The sequence below is a fragment of the Mauremys reevesii genome, linkage group 11, assembly GCF_016161935.1.
Source record: "Mauremys reevesii isolate NIE-2019 linkage group 11, ASM1616193v1, whole genome shotgun sequence".
Classification (NCBI taxonomy): Eukaryota; Metazoa; Chordata; order Testudines; family Geoemydidae; genus Mauremys; species Mauremys reevesii.
The window spans coordinates 59,746,388-59,765,353 of NC_052633.1; the positions used below are offsets into that span (position 1 = coordinate 59,746,388).

The 18,966-nt window shown below is 41.0% G+C and overlaps 1 protein-coding gene across 5 annotated transcripts in view; it reads right to left on the reverse strand.

Annotated features, from left to right (window-relative positions):
- Window positions 1-18,966, reverse strand: part of ACMSD (aminocarboxymuconate semialdehyde decarboxylase) — a 70,750-nt gene that overhangs the window by 39,180 nt on the left and 12,604 nt on the right. For 4 of the 5 annotated variants that reach the window (XM_039494020.1, XM_039494024.1, XM_039494022.1 and 1 more), the window contains exons 1-2: window positions 11,112-11,234; window positions 4,715-4,759 (exon numbers count right to left, since the gene is read on the reverse strand). In XM_039494020.1, coding sequence (XP_039349954.1) covers window positions 4,715-4,759; window positions 11,112-11,210 — 144 coding nt within the window. In that variant the 5' untranslated portion in view covers window positions 11,211-11,234. Of the gene's footprint in view, window positions 1-4,714; window positions 4,760-11,111; window positions 11,235-18,966 lie in introns of those variants that run through there. The other variant, XM_039494025.1, reaches the window with a different exon arrangement.

Genomic DNA, 18,966 nt, shown 5'->3' on the forward strand with positions numbered 1-18,966 from the left:
AAATGACTCACAATATTATAGCCAGTAATTACAACTCCACAGTCCTGTTCTTCTGGCAAAATCCTTTAAAGTCTATTAGAATTGATTTTCCAAATAGATGGGGATAGCTTAGCCATACATTACAATACATTTTAAAAATCCAGCATCAAGCCACTGTTGATTATTGTGTAACATGCAGGTAGCAAGCTATTTGGGGGTAAGGGAAAGGCCTAGTGGAATTAAAGATTTTGTCATATAAAAATAGACTATGTGCCCTTTATTGAGTTACCACTGGGAGTATTTCAGTGAGCGCACTAGACTTTTAATTCTTTCTTCAGAGTCTGCTAGCCTCTAAAGGACTCATATGTATTTTCTTTTATTAATACTGAAAACAATGTTAGACAGATTTTAATTTCACCAAGGGACCTGTCTGCTGTTAATACATAAATACTGAAAGATAAAAAGCAACCCTTTCCATGCAATATCAGGCTATGCAATATGAAAGAGTTTCTAATAAGCTAAGTGCCAGGCTATAAAGAATTGTGATTGCTGCTTTCATCTGTGTTAATTGAATTTTGCATGATCAGGGATGTGCCACTGATCAATCCTGAACCCTCATATTTGTGTGTAAATTCAGGAAAAGCCTGTTTTACAGAACAAACTGCCGTTCTCCTTATTCACCTGACTAAATTCACTCAGATCAATGAGATTACCCATATGAGTAAGGCAAGCAAGATTTGGCCCAACAAAAAAATGAGAGCTGGAAATCCAGTCATGTTGCTACAGTCTCTGGATGCTACCACTAAAATGCACATGATCCAGACACTTTTAAAATACAAAGTTATGTAGTAATTTTGTAAAGTTAATTGGAAGCAGGTTTTGCAGTAATGATAAACACATGGATCCTGAGGAAACTGTTCATGTTTCCAAACCAATGGCTAGAGTGGAGCCGTCAGACAAGGTACTATGAGACCTCTATTCTCAAGGCTTAATCAATTTACCTAGGACATAACTTAAGATTTGTATGACATCGCCTCCTAATAGCACCTGGTGTTTTATGCTTTAACAAATTTATGTGGAAATTAAGACACAGATTTAAGAATCAGCTGTCTGAAATCAGTTGAGCAACATGGCAAAGTTTCTTATCATCAGGCTCATCAGCTTCATTCAGAATTTCACTCCTTTGAAAAAATTCATAATTTTATGGTTTGATTCTTTTTTTACAGAATCTTATGAGAAGCTTTTTCCTCCTCTCATCGTAAGACACATTTTCCCTTGCTCCAGTTCTATGCAAAGGACTTTATTCTCTCCCAATGACAGTAACATCCAACCTACTCTGACAGAGGCAGCACTGGATAGCCCATAGTGCTACTACTATTAGCTTGCCACAGGGTTCCAACTGAATCTTTAAAAAATTCCATGGTTTATAATTCCAATGATGTTGGTGACATTGGAATGTTCTTGCAATAAACAGATGTTGCATTTTATCAAACTCCTCAACTTTATTTTTATTATTCATGTGTGCTCACACAGATGTGCACACACAGACACACACAGACTGTGATTTTCCAAGTTGCCAAAGGATTTGGATGTCCAGTTCCCATTCTGTAGCCTGAGCTATAGATTATATATGAATTATATTGATTAATTAAGAATTCCCAATGATCACTTTGAGGGTTGACAGGTTCTTGTCTCAAGATCAGTATTATTAAAATCTATTAAGATTAATAGGAAAATAGCATCTAAATTAATCAAGTAGCTTGGAAAGTCTCAGTCTATGTTTTACATAACGCACGTAAAGGTTATAACTCTAGTGACGAATCATGGGAGTGAGGCTTTTTTTTTTTTTTAAGCAGAGCAGCTCAGTTACTGTCTTCGTGAGACTAAAGCTGAAGGGGATGCTGAGGCAACACCCTGAAAATTCCAAGCACTAGATATTTATTCTTTTTGTGGTGTTGTGCAGATCTAGTCAATCAAATATCACCCATTCCTCTATCTCTCAGTGCAGAGATCCCATTTGGAAGTCATGTCTGAACCTCAGAAGATGGGAGCAGATTAACTCTAACTCTGTCTTGTTAAACTCACCATCTAACCTGCCAACCATTTAATAATGTAACTGGTTTTAGTTAGTTGACTTAAATGGGAGTGTACACATGCTTAAAGTAAAGCATGTGCTCAAGTTCTTAGCTGGACTAAGGACGTCTCTCCTTTTTGCACTCTCAGCTGTGCACCTTGTGTCTTGCTGCTCACTGTATAAATCAGGGGTAGGCAACCTATGGCACGCGTGCTGAAGGCAGCACACGAGCTGATTTTCAGTGGCACTCATACTGCCTGGGTCCTGGCCACCTGTCTGGGGGGCTCTGCATTTTAATTTAATTTTAAATGAAGTTTCTTAAACATTTTAAAAACCTTATTTACTTTGCATACAGCAATAGTTTAGTTATATATTATAGACTTATAGAAAGAGATCTTCTAAAAACATTAAAATGTATTACCGGCACACGAAACCTTAAATTAGAGTGAATAAATGAAGACTGGGCACACCACTTCTGAAATGTTGCCGACCCCTGGTATAAATCATTCTTCCTATTCTTACCCACCAGATACCTCCTCCTTTTCTTCAGATGCAGCCTTAGCTAACTACCTATGCATCACCACAGTATGAGCACCTCACAGTCATTATTAGATTGTATTCTCACAACAACTCCATGTGGCAGGGATATGGGGAACTGAGGCAGAAGCCTAAGGAAGCATAGGAAGTATGTGGCTGTGATGTGAACTAAATACAAGTTTCTTGAAGTCCAGTCCAGTGCCCTGTGCACTAGATCATCCTCCTTATCTCACCTCTTCAAGCACCCACTCTTCCTTTCTCAACACAATACAATCCTGGGACCCAATCCAGCACCTACTGAAGTCAGTGGAAAGCTCCCATTAACATCACTGGGCAATAGGGTCAGGCTCCTGAAGTGTTAGCTTGCCTCTTCGCTTGTGTTCATCTGTCCTGTACTATTTACCTCCTCAGAGCAGGCTTTGTGTCTTGTGTGTAAACTTATGGCACTATAAACTATTTTATTTATTATTATTACCAACAAATTATTCTTAAATTTTATGTTAAGGGCTCAATTGTTGCTTGCTTTGCACAAGTCTGTGAGGGATAAGGAGAGGGTATAAGGAACCTTCCCTTCCTTGAGAACCTGAGGTGGCTGGATGGATTGGCAGTCCCTGCGCTCCACTGAGGGCAAGGTCTGCTCCAGGCTAGTTCCATTAATAATGCTAACCTCTCCAGAAGGCTGGGGGTCTGGGAAGAGAGCTGGCTCATCCTAGAAGGGAGTGCATGTGTTCTCTGTGCTGCTAGTGGCATCTTGAGATACAATGCATTCTGTATCGCCTGCTAAGGCAGGTCACTTCTGCACTGCCCCCTGCTGCAGGTTCTGGTTATATATACCACAACTATAGTAGGTTGGAAAAAAAAATCAGAAAAATTAGTTTTTCAATGGAATTTGCCAATTTATCAAAACCAAAATGTCCTGTAGCGATAATTTGATTTTGACAATGTTCTGACTAAACACTCCCTGCCACGTAGGTGTCCTGGAGCCCACCTGACTGCTTGCCTGCCAGCCTGCACGCTGGGGATCCCCAGGCTTTCATGGTCAGCAGCAGCCCACAAAGTGGACTGCCTCAGAGCTCCCTTCCCATCTAGGGAGAATTTGGGGGTTTTGTTGAAAATTGAAACAAAAGCTGATTTTGAAATAACAAAATCCTCCAGAAAATGGAATTACCTTTCTTTGCACAGCTTTAGCCACGGAACTGAAAAATCAATTATGTACACAGCTCGGTGTATAGTATGGCCCCAAAAGGCGGCATACTGTTCCGACTGAAACCACTGTTCTGTCTTTGCTGTCCTTGCTAAAAGCTGAGGAAAGAATTACTCTTTCTTCTTTTTGAAAGTTCTTTGTTCTAGTTCTTTAACTTCTACCAAAATATGATTAGATAATTCCATTTGTGTTTTCTTTTCCTTCTAGACAGCCATATAATGTCAGAAGATCTGGGTCAATTTTGAGGTTAAATTCTAAAACTGGTGATTCTATGGAAAAAAGTTTTTAATTTGATCTAAGTTATGCTTTTTTATTTTTAAAATTTGTTTTTTAGATTCTGAATACAGTAGAACCTTAGAGTTACGAACACCTCGGGAATGGAGGCTATTCGTAATTCTGAAATGTTTGTAACTCTGAACAAAATGTTATGGTTGGTCTTTCAAAAGTTTACAACTGAACATTGACTTAATACAGCTTTTGAAACTCTGTGCAGAAAAAAATGCTGCTTTCCCTTTATTTTTTTAGTAGTTTTTGTTTAACACAGTACTGTACTGTCTTTACTTTTTTTTGGTCTCTGCTGCTGCCTGGTTCCAAATGAGGTGTGTGGTCAGTTCATAACTCTGGTGTTCATGACTCTGAGGTTCTTCTATATTAGGCTGCGGTAATAAAGAAGACTGCTGGATAATGTTTCAAATTGAGATAAGAAGGCACTCAGGTCATCCTATACCCTTTCTCAGTCTTTTAACAGAAAGATCTATGGTAATATTTCAGTGTTTGGAGTAATCTTGCTTCCTAAAAAGGTGCATCTTAATGGCTCTGCAAGTTAAACATTGGCCATCAACCTTATTGACACTCTGCTTTTTAAAGGGTACAGGTGGCTGACACCACAATAATGCCTTACGGAATGAGAACCAGCGTACCTTGCAATGGTGGTCCAGTTGAACCCATCCGCCATAACCATATCTCTGTGAAGGAAGGAAGAAAAGGCCAGTGATTAGTCAGTGATATGGAATGAAAATCAAAGGCTCAGTTCATGCAGCTAGAAAGATCCAAGGGCAAGATGACCCTCATGGATAAAACCTCCCAAATAGCAGCATCTCCCTCAGGTGGAGCCGGAATAGGGCAAAGAGGAGGCGGAAGTAAGCGGCAAAAAAGAAACTCAAAGAGTCACGAAGGAAAGAGGAGGAGGAGAAGAACTGAAATAAAATAAATAAAACAAAAATATCCACTGCACCAGTGTGGGGGAGAGAATAGCCTTTTGTGGGCATGCCAGATGCTTAGGTACCATAGATAGTCATCTAAGAAGTAGTTAAGACAGACCCATCCCCTTTTAAGAGTGTTTTCCCAGACTTCTTGAATTTCTATGATTCATTTTCATGGTTACTATCCTTTTAGAGCTTTATTAGCTAAAAGTGAATGCAAAACCACATTTTCTTTAGGCTGTCAAAAGTGGGACTGTTTCATGTGATGAATTATGGTGCACATATGGTCAGGATCTCAACTGGTGTTAATTGGCATTGCTTCACTGAATTGAGTTGAACTACACTGATTTACACCAGCTGAAGATCTAACATAGGATATATGCATCCATGTTTGTGAGAAACCACGTCATATGCAGTGTGTATTACCTGCAGCTATGTAGCTGTCCTTCATCCATATAACCTTACACATACACTCATTTAGCATCCAACTAGCTATTTGCACAGCTTTCTTCACAATAATGTTATCTTCATCTGCACAGTGTTTTCTGTTCCAATGATGCACGTATGGAAGATTCAGTTAGATAAGGTTAAGAGATTTTCACCAGAAAACCTCAGTTAAATACCTCGGATCTGGAGAAAGCTTCTTGAAGCTCTGAATACATATCCAGAACAGATAATAACAATTGAGAATTGTCAGTTCCCCCCTGGAATAAGTTAATCATAGAATATCAAGGTTGGAAGAGACCTCAGGAGGTCATCTAGTCCAACCCCCTGCTCAAAGCAGGACCAATTCCCAACTAAAACATCCCAGCCAGAGCTTTGTCAAGCCTGACCTTAAAAACCTCTAAGGAAGGAGATTCTACCACCTCCCTAGGTAACCCATTCCAGTGCTTCCCCACCCTCCTAGTGAAAAAGTTTTTCCTAATATCCAACCTAAACCTCCCCCACTGCAACTTGAGACCATTACTCCTTGTTCTGTTATCTGGTACCACTGACAACAGTCTAGATCCAGCCTCTTTGGAACCCCCTTTCAGGTAGTTGAAGGCTGCTATCCAATCCCCCATCATTCTTCTCTTCTGCAGACTAAACAATCCCAGTTCCCTCAGCCTCTCCTCATAAGTCATGTACTCCAGCCTCCTTATCATTTTTGTTGCCCTCCACTGGACTCTTTCCAATTTTTCCACATCCTTCTTGTAGTGTGGGGCCCAAAACTGGACACAGTACTCCAGATGAGGCCTCACCAATGCTGAATAGATGGGAACGATCACGTCCCTCGATCTGCTGGCAATGCCCCTACTTATACAGCCCAAAATGCCATTAGCCTTCTTGGCAACAAGGGCACACTGCTGACTCATATCCAGCTTCTCATCCATTGTAACCCCTAGGCTAGCCATTCGGTCCCTAGTATGTAACAGTGCACGGGATTCTTCCATCCTAAGTGCAAGACTCTACACTTGTTCTTGTTGAACTTCATCAGGTTTCTTTTGGCCCAATCCTCTAATTTAAGTTAATAAAATGGTTAAAGAGTAAATGTTACATGACAAAGTATAGATAGAAAATATTAGAGGAACATTTGATGAAATGTGTTTGGAAATCTGACAGTGGTTTCCAAACATCTTGCCATTTTATACAGTTATTAAGATTGATAAGAAAAATTGTATTTTACCATTACATACAAGACAAACTTCCAGGTATTTGTCATTTTTTATTGTTTATGATGCTTTTCTCCTTAAAAAAGGCAGGCATTCATAAACCATAAATGAATACTCTGAACCCAAGGGCACATCTTGAAAGTTGAACATTTGCATTATTTTTGGAGTGTAGCCAGTTACTAAACAGCGCCAGTAAGATCAGCTAGTGAACTTTCACAATTATTATAGTAGCAAAAGCCTTCCTTTGTGTAGGACTTTAGCACATATTCCTTGATTTAATGACAAAAATTCTTTTAAATCTCTGGCATTTGGATCCTGCAAGGCACTGACCTAAGGGTGCTCAGCGCCTTGTAGAGGGAGCTCAGAGCTTCACAGGATTGGACCATAACATAATCCTCCTTAGGGCTCAGTCCTTCAAGGTGCTGATCACTCTCTAGTCCAGCAAAACACCCAAGTATATACTTAGCTTTAAGTACGTAAATTGTTCCTTTGACTTCACTAGGACTATTCAGATGCTTAACTTTAAATATGTGCTTGACTTTTTTGCTGGGTTGGGTTAGTACTCTTGCAGGATTGAGCCTTTAGCCTCTGGTTCAGTAAGATACCTAAGTATGTGTCTAAGAATTGATTTTAAGATGCCTGACTCACATGCATAAGTACCTTACTATATTGGGGCTGTATCTTACTGTACAGAATAGTATTTTAAAACAGAAACAACAACCAAATGAAGTATGTGAAGGAAAATAAGAGATGAGAAATGATCCGGCACAGATCCTAGCAAACTGCAATTAGTTAATCATTAGCATGAAGATGTATTGATTGTGCATTTCAGCTTCCATGATTCAGCAGCAAGGCTGAAGGTCACCTTCTTCTCCCTATTAATATTTAATCAGGAGAGACAGGCTTAAAAGATAGAAGTTAGATGTCCATTGAGTCTCCTGAAGAGGTTTAAAGTTCTTTGAATTAAAAATAAAAAACTCCACCAGAGGTTTATTTTCATTTAATTCTTTAAATCATAAGATTTGAAATTATATGAAATAATGAAATAGGACGATAGAGAGAGGGTCAGAATTCCCTATTTTTTCCATAAAGTAACAGTGTGCAGGAAACTGGACAAAAGCAGGAATCATTAACACATCAGCATAAGCAAAATTATGATCCTGCACATCCAGTGCAGGCAGGCAAATCAATCACTGACTTCAAGTATAAATAAGGCCCCTGACTTCAGCCAGAGATGCTGTCGACTGTGGTATGTTGATATATTTATTTACACCAATTTAAATGTACATACCATTAAAACTGTGTTTTGCCAAGGACACACAGGGTGTGAGCCAGAGTCCACTGAAATAAATGAAAAGACTTCCATTGACCTCAATGGGCTTTGGATCGGCTCCCTAATAACTATGATTATGCAGCTATACAGACAACAGAAGCACTATACAGCTCAACCACATAGACAATAGAGCAACTAGTCAATGATCTATTTTTTTTCACCAATTTTCCCCCTTATGCCCTCAGGGATTAACTGGATGAATTTCATACTCCTCATTCAAGCACTTCACTGATCACTTTTTCACTTCACTTACTCAAAATTACTAGTTACTTTTGAAAATGTTGGCCCATACATTTGGAGCTATAAAGAATTCAGCAAGAGGAGTGAAAAAGCAGTTCTAACCAGTTTAAGAGAAAGTTTTCCTTGCAATATGACCTCTTCAAGTGCAAGGCATCACTAACTATACTGCATAGCTTCGGGGTCTACTGTATCTTCTGAATTCTGGTGCTGATATTAGACTTGGCTCTTTGTTTTCAACTTTCTGATTTATAAGCCTTCTGTGATGCTTCATACTTAAACTTCATTGCCTTTTTAAAGTTCTAGCTTATTTGGATATAGATTTTCAAATGCCTAAACCTAGCAAGATTAAAAAAGACATTTTGTTAACTTTGGCATTATTGATTCAAGATTGCTTTTTTCCATGGTCAAGAGACTCTTTTTTGTGGAGTAATCAGATTCTCCAATGATTTATGAAAAGCTTCTGCATAACGGTGAGACATTGCTAGCCACTTATTGTTGGAGGGCATAGGTGAAATCCCAGATTCTCACCACAAAGCTTCTGCCTTTTCAAGATTATAATCAAGAGCTTGGCAACTTTTATTTTGTTTATAGTCAATTTGCTTAAGGAGCATTTTACAAAGACTAGTCTCAATTCTCATCGTTAGCAAAAAGATGCTAAGGTCTTCAGGGATGGTCTAGGTCGATTTGGTCCTGCCTCAGCACTGGGGACTAGAGTAGATGACCTCTTCTACAGCCCTATATTTTAATGATTCTATGATTTTTATATATGTTATGGGTTTCCAAGTTCACAGGTGAACAAACCCAACACAAAGGTTTCTATTATCTTAGGTTCAAGATTCTGATGCCAACAATTTAATGTAAAAATTATAAGATAGCACTGCATGTGCCCGTGACAGAGCTAATGGATCAGAAAACACGTTACCTTCCAATCAGTTCTATCTGTATTATTGTTACTGATGACAGTTTTAAAGAAATAATCACATGGGTTCTTAATTCCAGGTCCCATTGCTACTCATTTTTGAATAAATAAATTGCAGTTTTCTGTCCTTCTCTAACCTTCAACCTCCGCTAGCCTGTGTACTTAACATTCACAGAAACACGGAGCTAACAAACCTGCAAAAACTACTTTTGAAATTTGTCATCAGGAACAAATTGAAACCTCAATATATCAAAGGAAGAGAGAGAGACAATGTAAAGAGAGCTTCAGCTTGTGTCTGGTGCCTAACAGCAAGGTTGAAATCACAGTATTCTTTTGCAGTCAAAAGATAGGCACAATGAGATAAAATAGTTTCATATTGACAGACAAAAACCTAGTAGTCTTTCATTCTAACTACCATGAAGTCAGAATGGAATAAGGGTCTCAAAACAGCCATTACCCCCCCCCCCCCCAAAAAAAGGGCAGCTAATTCAGTTCTCATCCTCTCTCTTAACTAATTTGCTAGCTTGCCTCAAATGGAAATATTATATGAGCTTTAAAAAATCACCTACACTCAACTTGTTTAATGGCGCTGACCATACAAAGTCACAGTTTTATCAGAAAATAATTTCAGAGATTATATTCTGTTTCATTATATGATTTTTTTTTAAAAGTGACTTTACTAATTCTCTACATTGCTGCAGAATTAATAAAAAAGGATAAAAATATATTCCATAGTGTTGAACACGGTTAAGGCTATCCTACAAACTGAGTTAGAACTAGATACGTCTATATTTTTTAAATTAAACAATCTGATTATATGTAACATCAAAAGAATTAGATTTCTTTAGTACAATAATACCTATAGCACATTCCATTTTCAAAGTACTATGCAAATATTAACTAAGGAATCCCCAGAGCACCCATGCCTCCATATTACAGATGGGGACAGTGAGACAGAGAAGGGGTTAAGAAATAGATCACGCCTCTGTGTGAAAAACAAGCAACCAATACTTCTCCCTCCTGCACCTGGGTCCTACTGCACGACCAAGGCAGCTTGCAGCTATGGAACATGGAGCCTAGGGAATTATCTCTGACAGTGCATTTTGGATTTACTAATCAATAAGTGATAAGATTTAGACTACCTCTAATGCAAATATTAAAAATAAACAATTTAACTTGCCCTCTATTCTGAGCAGTATTTGAATTTATTAACTGAGTTTTTCAGTTAGAGTGCAATATACTGAATCTGTCCAATGGCTTAAAAAGTTTCAGCAAAAGAAGAAATAGTTAAAAAAAAATTAGCTAAACACAGAAAGGTTGATCTTGTATCCACTGACATCAATGGTGATATTCCCATTCACTTCAGTGGATGCAGGCTGAATTGCAAAGGGATTTCAGTCTTATTCATTATTAGTCATTTACTTAATGCTTCTTTACACGTTTTAAGAAAATGTGAATATAAACCAAATTAAGGGGGAGATTTAAAGTCAATTTGGGCACCTAACTGTCCTTTGTGTCTTTGAAAACCTTCCCCTAATAGGTTAACTGTTTTACTAAGAACACAGAATTAATAGTGCAGCATTTTTACAACTATAAATCTTTAAAAAAATCACATTGTTCAGGCAATATATAAAAATACAGAAATCTGCAACCACCCCATCTACTTAACTTAGCAACCAGCATAGTAGGCCTTTGTTTTATAGAGCTTTAAAATTCATAATTAATGTGGATTTAGAAAGCACACACAAACTCAAACTGCTTTAAAGTAATACAAGGGGCTTGAAATAGGGCCCAAGGAATTTTTCTTTAATAAGTAGTGCAGAATGAGGATCTTAAATCCCCCCCAAATCATAGAAAAACCTATTGAAAACAGATGTTTATATAGTAATAGAAACACTGATAAATCAGAAGCTACAATGGTAACAATAGATGCTGCTCTAATACTGCAGCAAATGTCTAACCTCTTATTACCTCTTTTAGATCAGGCCATTCCTTAGGTAGAATGTGACTATGAATATCAATTTTCATCTCTAAAGGATCACACGAGAATTGCTGTTTTAAGAAAGACATTTTCTAATTAACCTTGAGTTCGCTGTACTCCCTGGCATAGCAGATTGCTGTTAACTTAGGGTGTTATTTAAGTCTACCTGCTGGCCTATCAGGTTGTCTACAAACAGTAACCAATCAGGGAGTTAACATTCCAGGGGAGCTGCAAAGTAATGTAAAGTCAATGACTCTCAGGAAGTGCTATTGCATAAATTACTGTACAGTGGAGAGTGAGGTTAAGCTGTGTATTTATACATGCAGTATAAATGGAGTTTTTGATCTAGAGTCTGAAATAAAAGTTGGTTTATAAACATAAAACTTAATTATTATAGAAAAACAAAGACTTTAAACATGTTGCTATTAACTCCCTTCTTTCCTCTTCTGAAAGATTTTATAAAGAGGGCATAAAATCCAGCCACTAGTGGATAAATTTGTGCTTCTCATCTTCCCTCTCCTTTTCACAGAGTCCCTTCAATATTACTTCATAAAAATTTATGGAAATGCAGAATTGTGGCTGTAGCTACTTCTTTGGCTTGGTCACAATACTGGCTCATTTTATCCTCCATCCCTCATTCAGTATGTCTACACAATATCACTCATTCTCCCCCAGGCTCTCTGACACTGGCTGGGACTATCCTTTATTTTCTATAATTTTAGTACTACTAGCTCAATCTGTGCCTCCCAACCTATGATTACTGTCTGTCGAACACTATTGGCTCCATCTGGAGTTCTAGGGAAGATCATAAATTATGGTGCTTTTTCAACAGCTATGCACAACTACTAGATCACAACTGTCTCCTGTATCATATAATGCAAGTTGCTGTGTTCAAAAATTAGAATTCCATGCTGAAGTGCAGCTTCTTACATTTGTGTTAATAAAAAGCATGGAATATATTCATTCATTTTTAGAGGAGTGTCATGGAACTTCTTTCTTGCTTACCTCAGGCACCATGTCATGGTTCATCACAGAGGGCTGATCTTGACAACCTCCAAGTGCTGGTCAGAGAATAAGATAAGGCCTTAGGGACAGAGCGGTTCTGCTAACCCAGGGAGCTTGAGACTGGAATTCAGAACCTCCATGTGGTTTGACATCACCAGAACCTCCCAAAAGGAAAATGACCCTGTAATTCAGAGCTGCTTGTTATTTATTTCATAGCTACTAAATAGTTAAGGGTCTGTCCTGCATTATAGTACTACATATATTTGGGACTACTATATGTATCCTAACGGTGAATCCTTTTATTTGCTCCACTCAGCACAGCGCTGTGCCAAAGGTCTCAGAGACCTTGCCAACTTTATAGGAGTCACATTTGTGTACAGGTGATCTGCTGTTGAACAACTTCTGGTTTGCAATGTGCATTAAAAGGCAGGTAAGTCCTCCAGGGAAATCTTGAAAAACAGTGGGCTTGATTCCCCAGCACCATGCCAAGTTTCTCGGGTGAAATTCACCCCAGTGCAGAGGGCTGATGCATCACATAAGAGTTATACTAGGGGTCAACGTGAGCATGAAGTTCCACTTCATCAAGGTCAATAACGCTCAACAAGTGTTATTGCATAACACCCTGTGGTGGGTAAGGGCTCTGAACTGGAGTGCATTTCACCCTTACAGAATAAAGACTGCATTTTTGTGCAAACAAGAAGAAACTGGAAAAGAGAAACACTCAAAATGCAGACTGTCCAAGCAGAATTGTTTCTAAATATTTCTCAAAGTTTCTATGAGGTATCACAAAGTCTTTAAAAACATACTGCACCCCCTGATTAATGCGGAAGCTTCCATATATTCTTTTTGCACAATCTTCTTTCATGACTTCTTTGAGGTAAAAAGTCTTCTTCAGGATAACTTTGCCAGATAACAACAATTAGGGACCAGGACTGATTTCAGGTACACTGGTGAAAAATCTGGAGTAGTCCCACTGATTTCAGTGACAATTATTGTAACTGACAGTAGAATTAGATGTACTGCACTTAATCTCTTTCCAAAAAGCAGTTTAGTCAGGGTTTTGAAGGAGTGCTGGGATCTGAGATTCAATATCTTCCATATGGCATTTGAAGATCCCCATTTTGCCTTTGTTTCATTACCTAAGAAAGTTTGTTGTCATATGCGTGGGGAATGATGACACAAAAGATCTTCATGCATCAGGAACATCAACATGCATAGTCAAACTGCTGAGAAAGTGTTGCCACTCATCTGAAGTATCAAGATCGGTCACTTTCAAGAAAAGTAAAATTGAAACAAAAGACACAAATACAAGATGGCCTTTGTCAAAGACCTCTGTGCCAAATTTGCAAACCAGGTTCTAAAAATGAACCCTCAATTTTGCATGCTCTTTACTGGCACCTGCAAATTTAGTAGCTAGATGTCTAGCTATCTGGTTTGTGTGTATAAATCAGCTATTTTACACACAGAGAGAGCATTGCAACTGGTTAAGAGTGTGTGCACTGTTGGTGGCTAAGCTGAGGCTACTTAGAAAATTTGTCCTTTTAGAAATTAAATGAATAAGTATAGAATAGCATGCTGGTAGCAGTTGCTTAGCAACACATTGTTTCTTGGCTTTCCCGGTGACTGCATTGGTCCTTTGAGACTGTCATCAAAGACCACATAGTCCCTGAGGCTGTGAGATGAGTCCATCTTGTAAATGTCACCTTTAAAAATAATGCAAGAGTCTGGAATTTTATTTTTTGCACAATATCAAATAGGCAAACCTTCCCCATGAAGTTAGCTTACTGCTAATAGGGCCAAATCTTCTTCCATGTCTGCAGAAGACCCAGAATCTGGTGGAATTCTAGGGTACCCCCAGCAATGAGAAGCTTGGAAGTGTAGAGCCCATTAATAATTAGCTGTTAAATAGTGCTCAAAGTACTTTACAAAGGTCAGTATTTTAATCCCCATTTTAGAAATGGGGAAACCGAGGCACTCCGGTGAAGTGATTTGCCCAACGTGTCTCTCTCTCACACAGACACACACCCACACCCCAGGTGAGTGGTAGACCTAGGACTAGAACTAGAACCCAGGTCTCCTGAGTCCTAGGCCAATGCTCTAATTTATTATGCCACACTGTCACCAAGGACCACTAGATGGCCTGGAGCCAAGTTCCAGAGAGGCTATCTCAAAGGGAGTGTGGAAATGGCTCTCAGCGCATAGCAGCAGCTAGTGGACTCAGTGGGTACCAACCTCTTCCCTGTGGGTATAGCCTCAGCACACCCTTGGATCCAGACTGTGCACAGCAGACATGCCACACACACACATATTCCACACACACACATACACTCTGGGGGCATTAGGATCTAGGCAGTAGCTCTGTTCCTCACTCTCCCCACCCCCGCCCACTATATGGCCTTGGGGGGGAAACTGCAGAGACCTGCCAACCAGAGACTCCAATTGATAGGAGCAGAAGCAGCCAAAGCAAGGACCTCTTGACATTCCTGTCAAAATCGACTTTCTCTGCCCCATGTCAATTGGCGTGGAGCCTCTTTAACTCACATCCTGGGAGTCTGCCAAAAATATCCCACAATCCCAAGGGCTGGCTTCCAGAATCTCCAATCAACTAGAGTGAAAAAGGAAGCAACCTCCTTTGGTGTACTACAGCAGCTCAGTGAATCAGCGTTAACTCTTTCATTGTCTTCTGACCACTGAGCTGCAAACACACCGTCAGAGAGCCTTCAGTCTTTGCAGTGGAGACTGACCAGAACAAGCCCTTTTCAAAGCATGCTGCTTCATGGTCACTGGAGCACAGCCAGATTTTGGTAAATCTCAGGTGTGAGGCCAGCAAAACAGTGGACTTTAGTAAGAGTACCAGGAATGATCACGCATATCAACAAATAACAATTGGCACTGCTGCAAATTTACCGGACCAGTGACCAGTGCAGGGAGCAGATTAAGTGTCAAGAGTGATCAGAAGTGGACCTCCAGCAACTTGCCAACATCCTGCCTGTTTTATGAGGAGTTTGACCGAGTGCTGGGTGCTGTGCTAAGAATGGAACCAATAGTGCTGCATGATAAACTGATCATCTGGAATAGTACCCTGCTGGCCCCAGGATCCAGCATAGGGTGTGATGGGAGCCAGCAGCAGGCACCAAGTGAGGCCAGCGAAGTGACTCGGTTATTGAAACTGGTCTCAAAGGAGGCTTTGGAGCAGGCGCAGCAGAGCACATCCTGGGGCTGTACTTGGAGGAGCTGTTTGATGTTCCCCTGAGGAACAGCCCACTGTGGAGCCTGCGGCAAACACAGACAGGACAGAAGCCACCCAGAGACTAGTAAGTTTCTGGCTCCATTATAATGTTTATCAATACAATAATGGAAGGGATTTCCATTCTACAAACCAACACAAAAGTTGTTGTAAGCCCCAGCTAGCAGTGGGCATCCACTACTGGCAGATTGTATGCCATCGGCATGGCTCCCTGCCCCCCACCATGTGGAGTTCAAAATGGAGACCAGGAAATGCAGACAGTAAAAATGCCCTGAAAGTGAATTTTTAATGGAAGGGCACAGATTTTTGTTAGGGCATTCCTGTTTCTTAAAAAAGAATAACCTTACATTGTCATACCTGTAAGTACGCTGCTCTGTAACCACTCAGCGGTGTAACGAATCTCCTGGAAACTGTGAACTGTGGGGTGGGAGATGGAAATGTGTTCCATGCACAAATCTAGCCCCTTTCAGGTACATGTAATCCATGCAGTCCACTGGTGACAGAAGCATTTGTCCTAAGTTCGACTGGGGTTTGAAAATGTATCCAGAAATGTGCTGGGGCGGGTGGTTGTGTAAAGGGATAGCTGTGGAGTTCCGTGTGTCTGCATGCAGTCACAACTGGCTAAACCGTGTGGAAGCTAATGCTGCATCCTGTTGATTTTCTCATGAATTCTGACTCAATCCCGGGTACTAATAGATGCAAACTTTTCCTGAAGCAGAAACTCATTTTGGGGAAGGGTGTATTTTCCAGGGCCACCTTGGTAGCTAACCAGGCAGTGCACTCATAGATGGGCTATTCAGTCACTATACCGTTGAATACTTCGGCTGCATATGCTGCAGGTTTCCCACTGGCAGCTTGGAATAACATCTCCTTTTGCCAATTGGGCTCCACAAGACCTGTTATGTCTTCCAAAATGTGGAAGCCCTGGAATGATAGAAAAAGCTTTTGTAGCAAGGTCACTGCCAGTTGTCCCTCTCAACCCAAGAAGATGTGCAATTTTTAGAAATCAAGAAACAGCTTTGAATATTTAACATACCCTTGTCTCTGCACTTCTTTCATTGTGATTAACCAGGCTGTGTCCAGGGTGCTTCTGTGGACTAAAACATCCCTCTCACAATGTATCGAAATTCAGTTTGGAAAAGTAACATTTTATATCCTTAAAATTCCATAAGGATTTTTTCTGTGTTTCTGCACTGAGCTGTTTGAGACAATAACTCTATGTGTCTTGTCCTGTTCCAGGCCCCATGATCTCTATTGGCTGCAGTACCTCCACAGCTCACCCACACTGCAGTACAAGTCTGGGCAATGTAGCTTCGCTGACCATTCCAAGAGGAAGCATTTCTGTGATGAACTTATGGTTCAAGTTCCTGACAGGACCAACAAACAGGTCCAGTACTAAAACCAGACGGACTTGCAAGTAGAGAAAAGGCATGGTGAGAGACAAGAGGACAGGCTGAGGCTGGCTGCATAGCTTGAGGATGGGGTTTCAGCATGGGAGCAGGCACTGCCTTTGCAGTTCCTGAAACAGGAACCGTGGCTAAAGGAGGACAGAGCTCAGCAGAGAGAACCATTTGAGTGGCTGATATCACTAATGGCTGTGAGAGTACTAGCTCCTGCTGCACCCACATCCCAGCCTGAGTGCCTGGCACGGTACCATCAGATGCAGTCCAGAAACAGCTTGGCTGGGTGGACCATGCAGTCAGGCTCCACAAGTGGGTGGGCAGGGCAACTTAGCCCCATGCAGTCCTCCGTCCTTGACTCTCTCCCCTGTGGATGCCTCCACCTCCCTTCTTCAGTACTAAGAGATTGGGAAACAGGGAAAGAAGGGAAAGGAGAATCAGGGCCACGACACATGCAACAATAGGGGGTTTCTGTCTTGTACATGGTTTCACCGTTTGCACTTGTTTGTGCACTTTTTGGGGGGGGAAGATTCTGTCGTTACCAGGAGTAGTGGAAGCGCCCTAAAAATGGGGGGACCACAGGAGCCCAAACCGCTGCCTCTTCCCCGAGGCTCCACCCTCATGCTGCCCCTTCCCCTGAACCTCCACTCCCATGTCGCCCCTTCTCCTCAAGCCCCTGCTCCTGCGCCACCCTAGACTCTGCTTCCTGCTCACTCCTCTCCGTCCCCTCCCCCCCATCACTCAACCTTATGTCTGGTAAAAAGTGGGCCCCTGTTCCAGCTTCCCTGGTTGTTACTAGTATTTTGGTGTGGTAGGCAGGCCAGCTGCCATTAACAATGGGTCAATGTTGTACTTTTCTAATACATGTTATAAACAAAGCTTTTTATGTCACCAAGAAAGTTTGTTGCTATCACTACAGCACATCATACCTTTATTATTTTAAATACACATTGTAAGCACATGATAAGGGACAATTAGGAATTAGTAAGATAACACTATTCCTCGATATGGTTAGGCACATCAATCCACTTCAATCGCTTCCTTATATGAATCCATACTGTGAATCACCCCCCATCCCCATTTCATAAGTGGCCATGTCATCCATAAGTACACTGCATGACAATCAAGCCCCCATCCCTCCCCAAGCACTGAATCCCTCCCACAGTCAATGAGCTCCATTCCCTCTCCCCAGAAGCACATTCATAAAGTTACTATTACCCCTCTTCCCTTGAGCCATGCAAGTCCATAATGCGGGTGCACAAAGCACCCCTGACTTCTGTTGCCTGGATACATCCAGCTCCAGCTGTGGTAGGTGGACTTTCTGGCTGAGTGTACCACTTCAGCAGCCCATCGCTGTCATAGGTCCATTCAGAGGGAAATGGCGCACCTCTAGATTCACAAAGATTGTAAAGAGCACAGCAAGCCATGGTAGTGCAGAGCGCATTGATGACATTGGCATCCAAATGTGTCTGTAGACCTCTCCAATGGGATTTCAATCTGCCCAAAACACATTCAACCACCATTCTACACTTGCTGAGAGTGTAAATGAACTGTCTTTTAACAGGGCCTCTGAAATCAGGATATGGTTTCATAAGACAAGGCAAAAGGGATTATGTGGGGTCTCCCAGAATAACAGTGGTAACAGAGTAACTCCATTATGACAACGTCATTTCGTCAGGCTCATGTCCCAGCTTGTCCATGAGTGTAGAGCCCTGATTGGCAAAAAAACCCTGGCATCATGAACTTTCCCAGTGACACTCATAAATCAGCCTCTGTGGTCCATGAGGGCCTGGATAACTATGGAGTAATACCCATTGTGATTTATGCACTCCTCTGATCCATGATGAGGGCAAACTATGGGCACACGAGTCCCATCAATGGCCCTGGCACAGTCTGGAAACCCCATTCTCTCAAAGCTAGCAATTACCTTAGGAATATCTTTTATGCCCGCCACCTTGGGTAAACCACATACCTGCTTGCCTCAGAAACCTCCACCACCACTTTACCTACAGTTGACTTCCCAACACCAAACTGGCTGTCAATAGATCTATAGTAGTCTAGGCTAGCCAGCTTCCAGACAGCTACAGCAACCTGCTTCTGGACCAGCAAGGGTGCCCTCATGTGTGTGCCTAGTTTACACTAAAGTGTTGGAGCAAGCTGTTCATAAAGCTCCAGAAATGTAGCTTTCTTCAT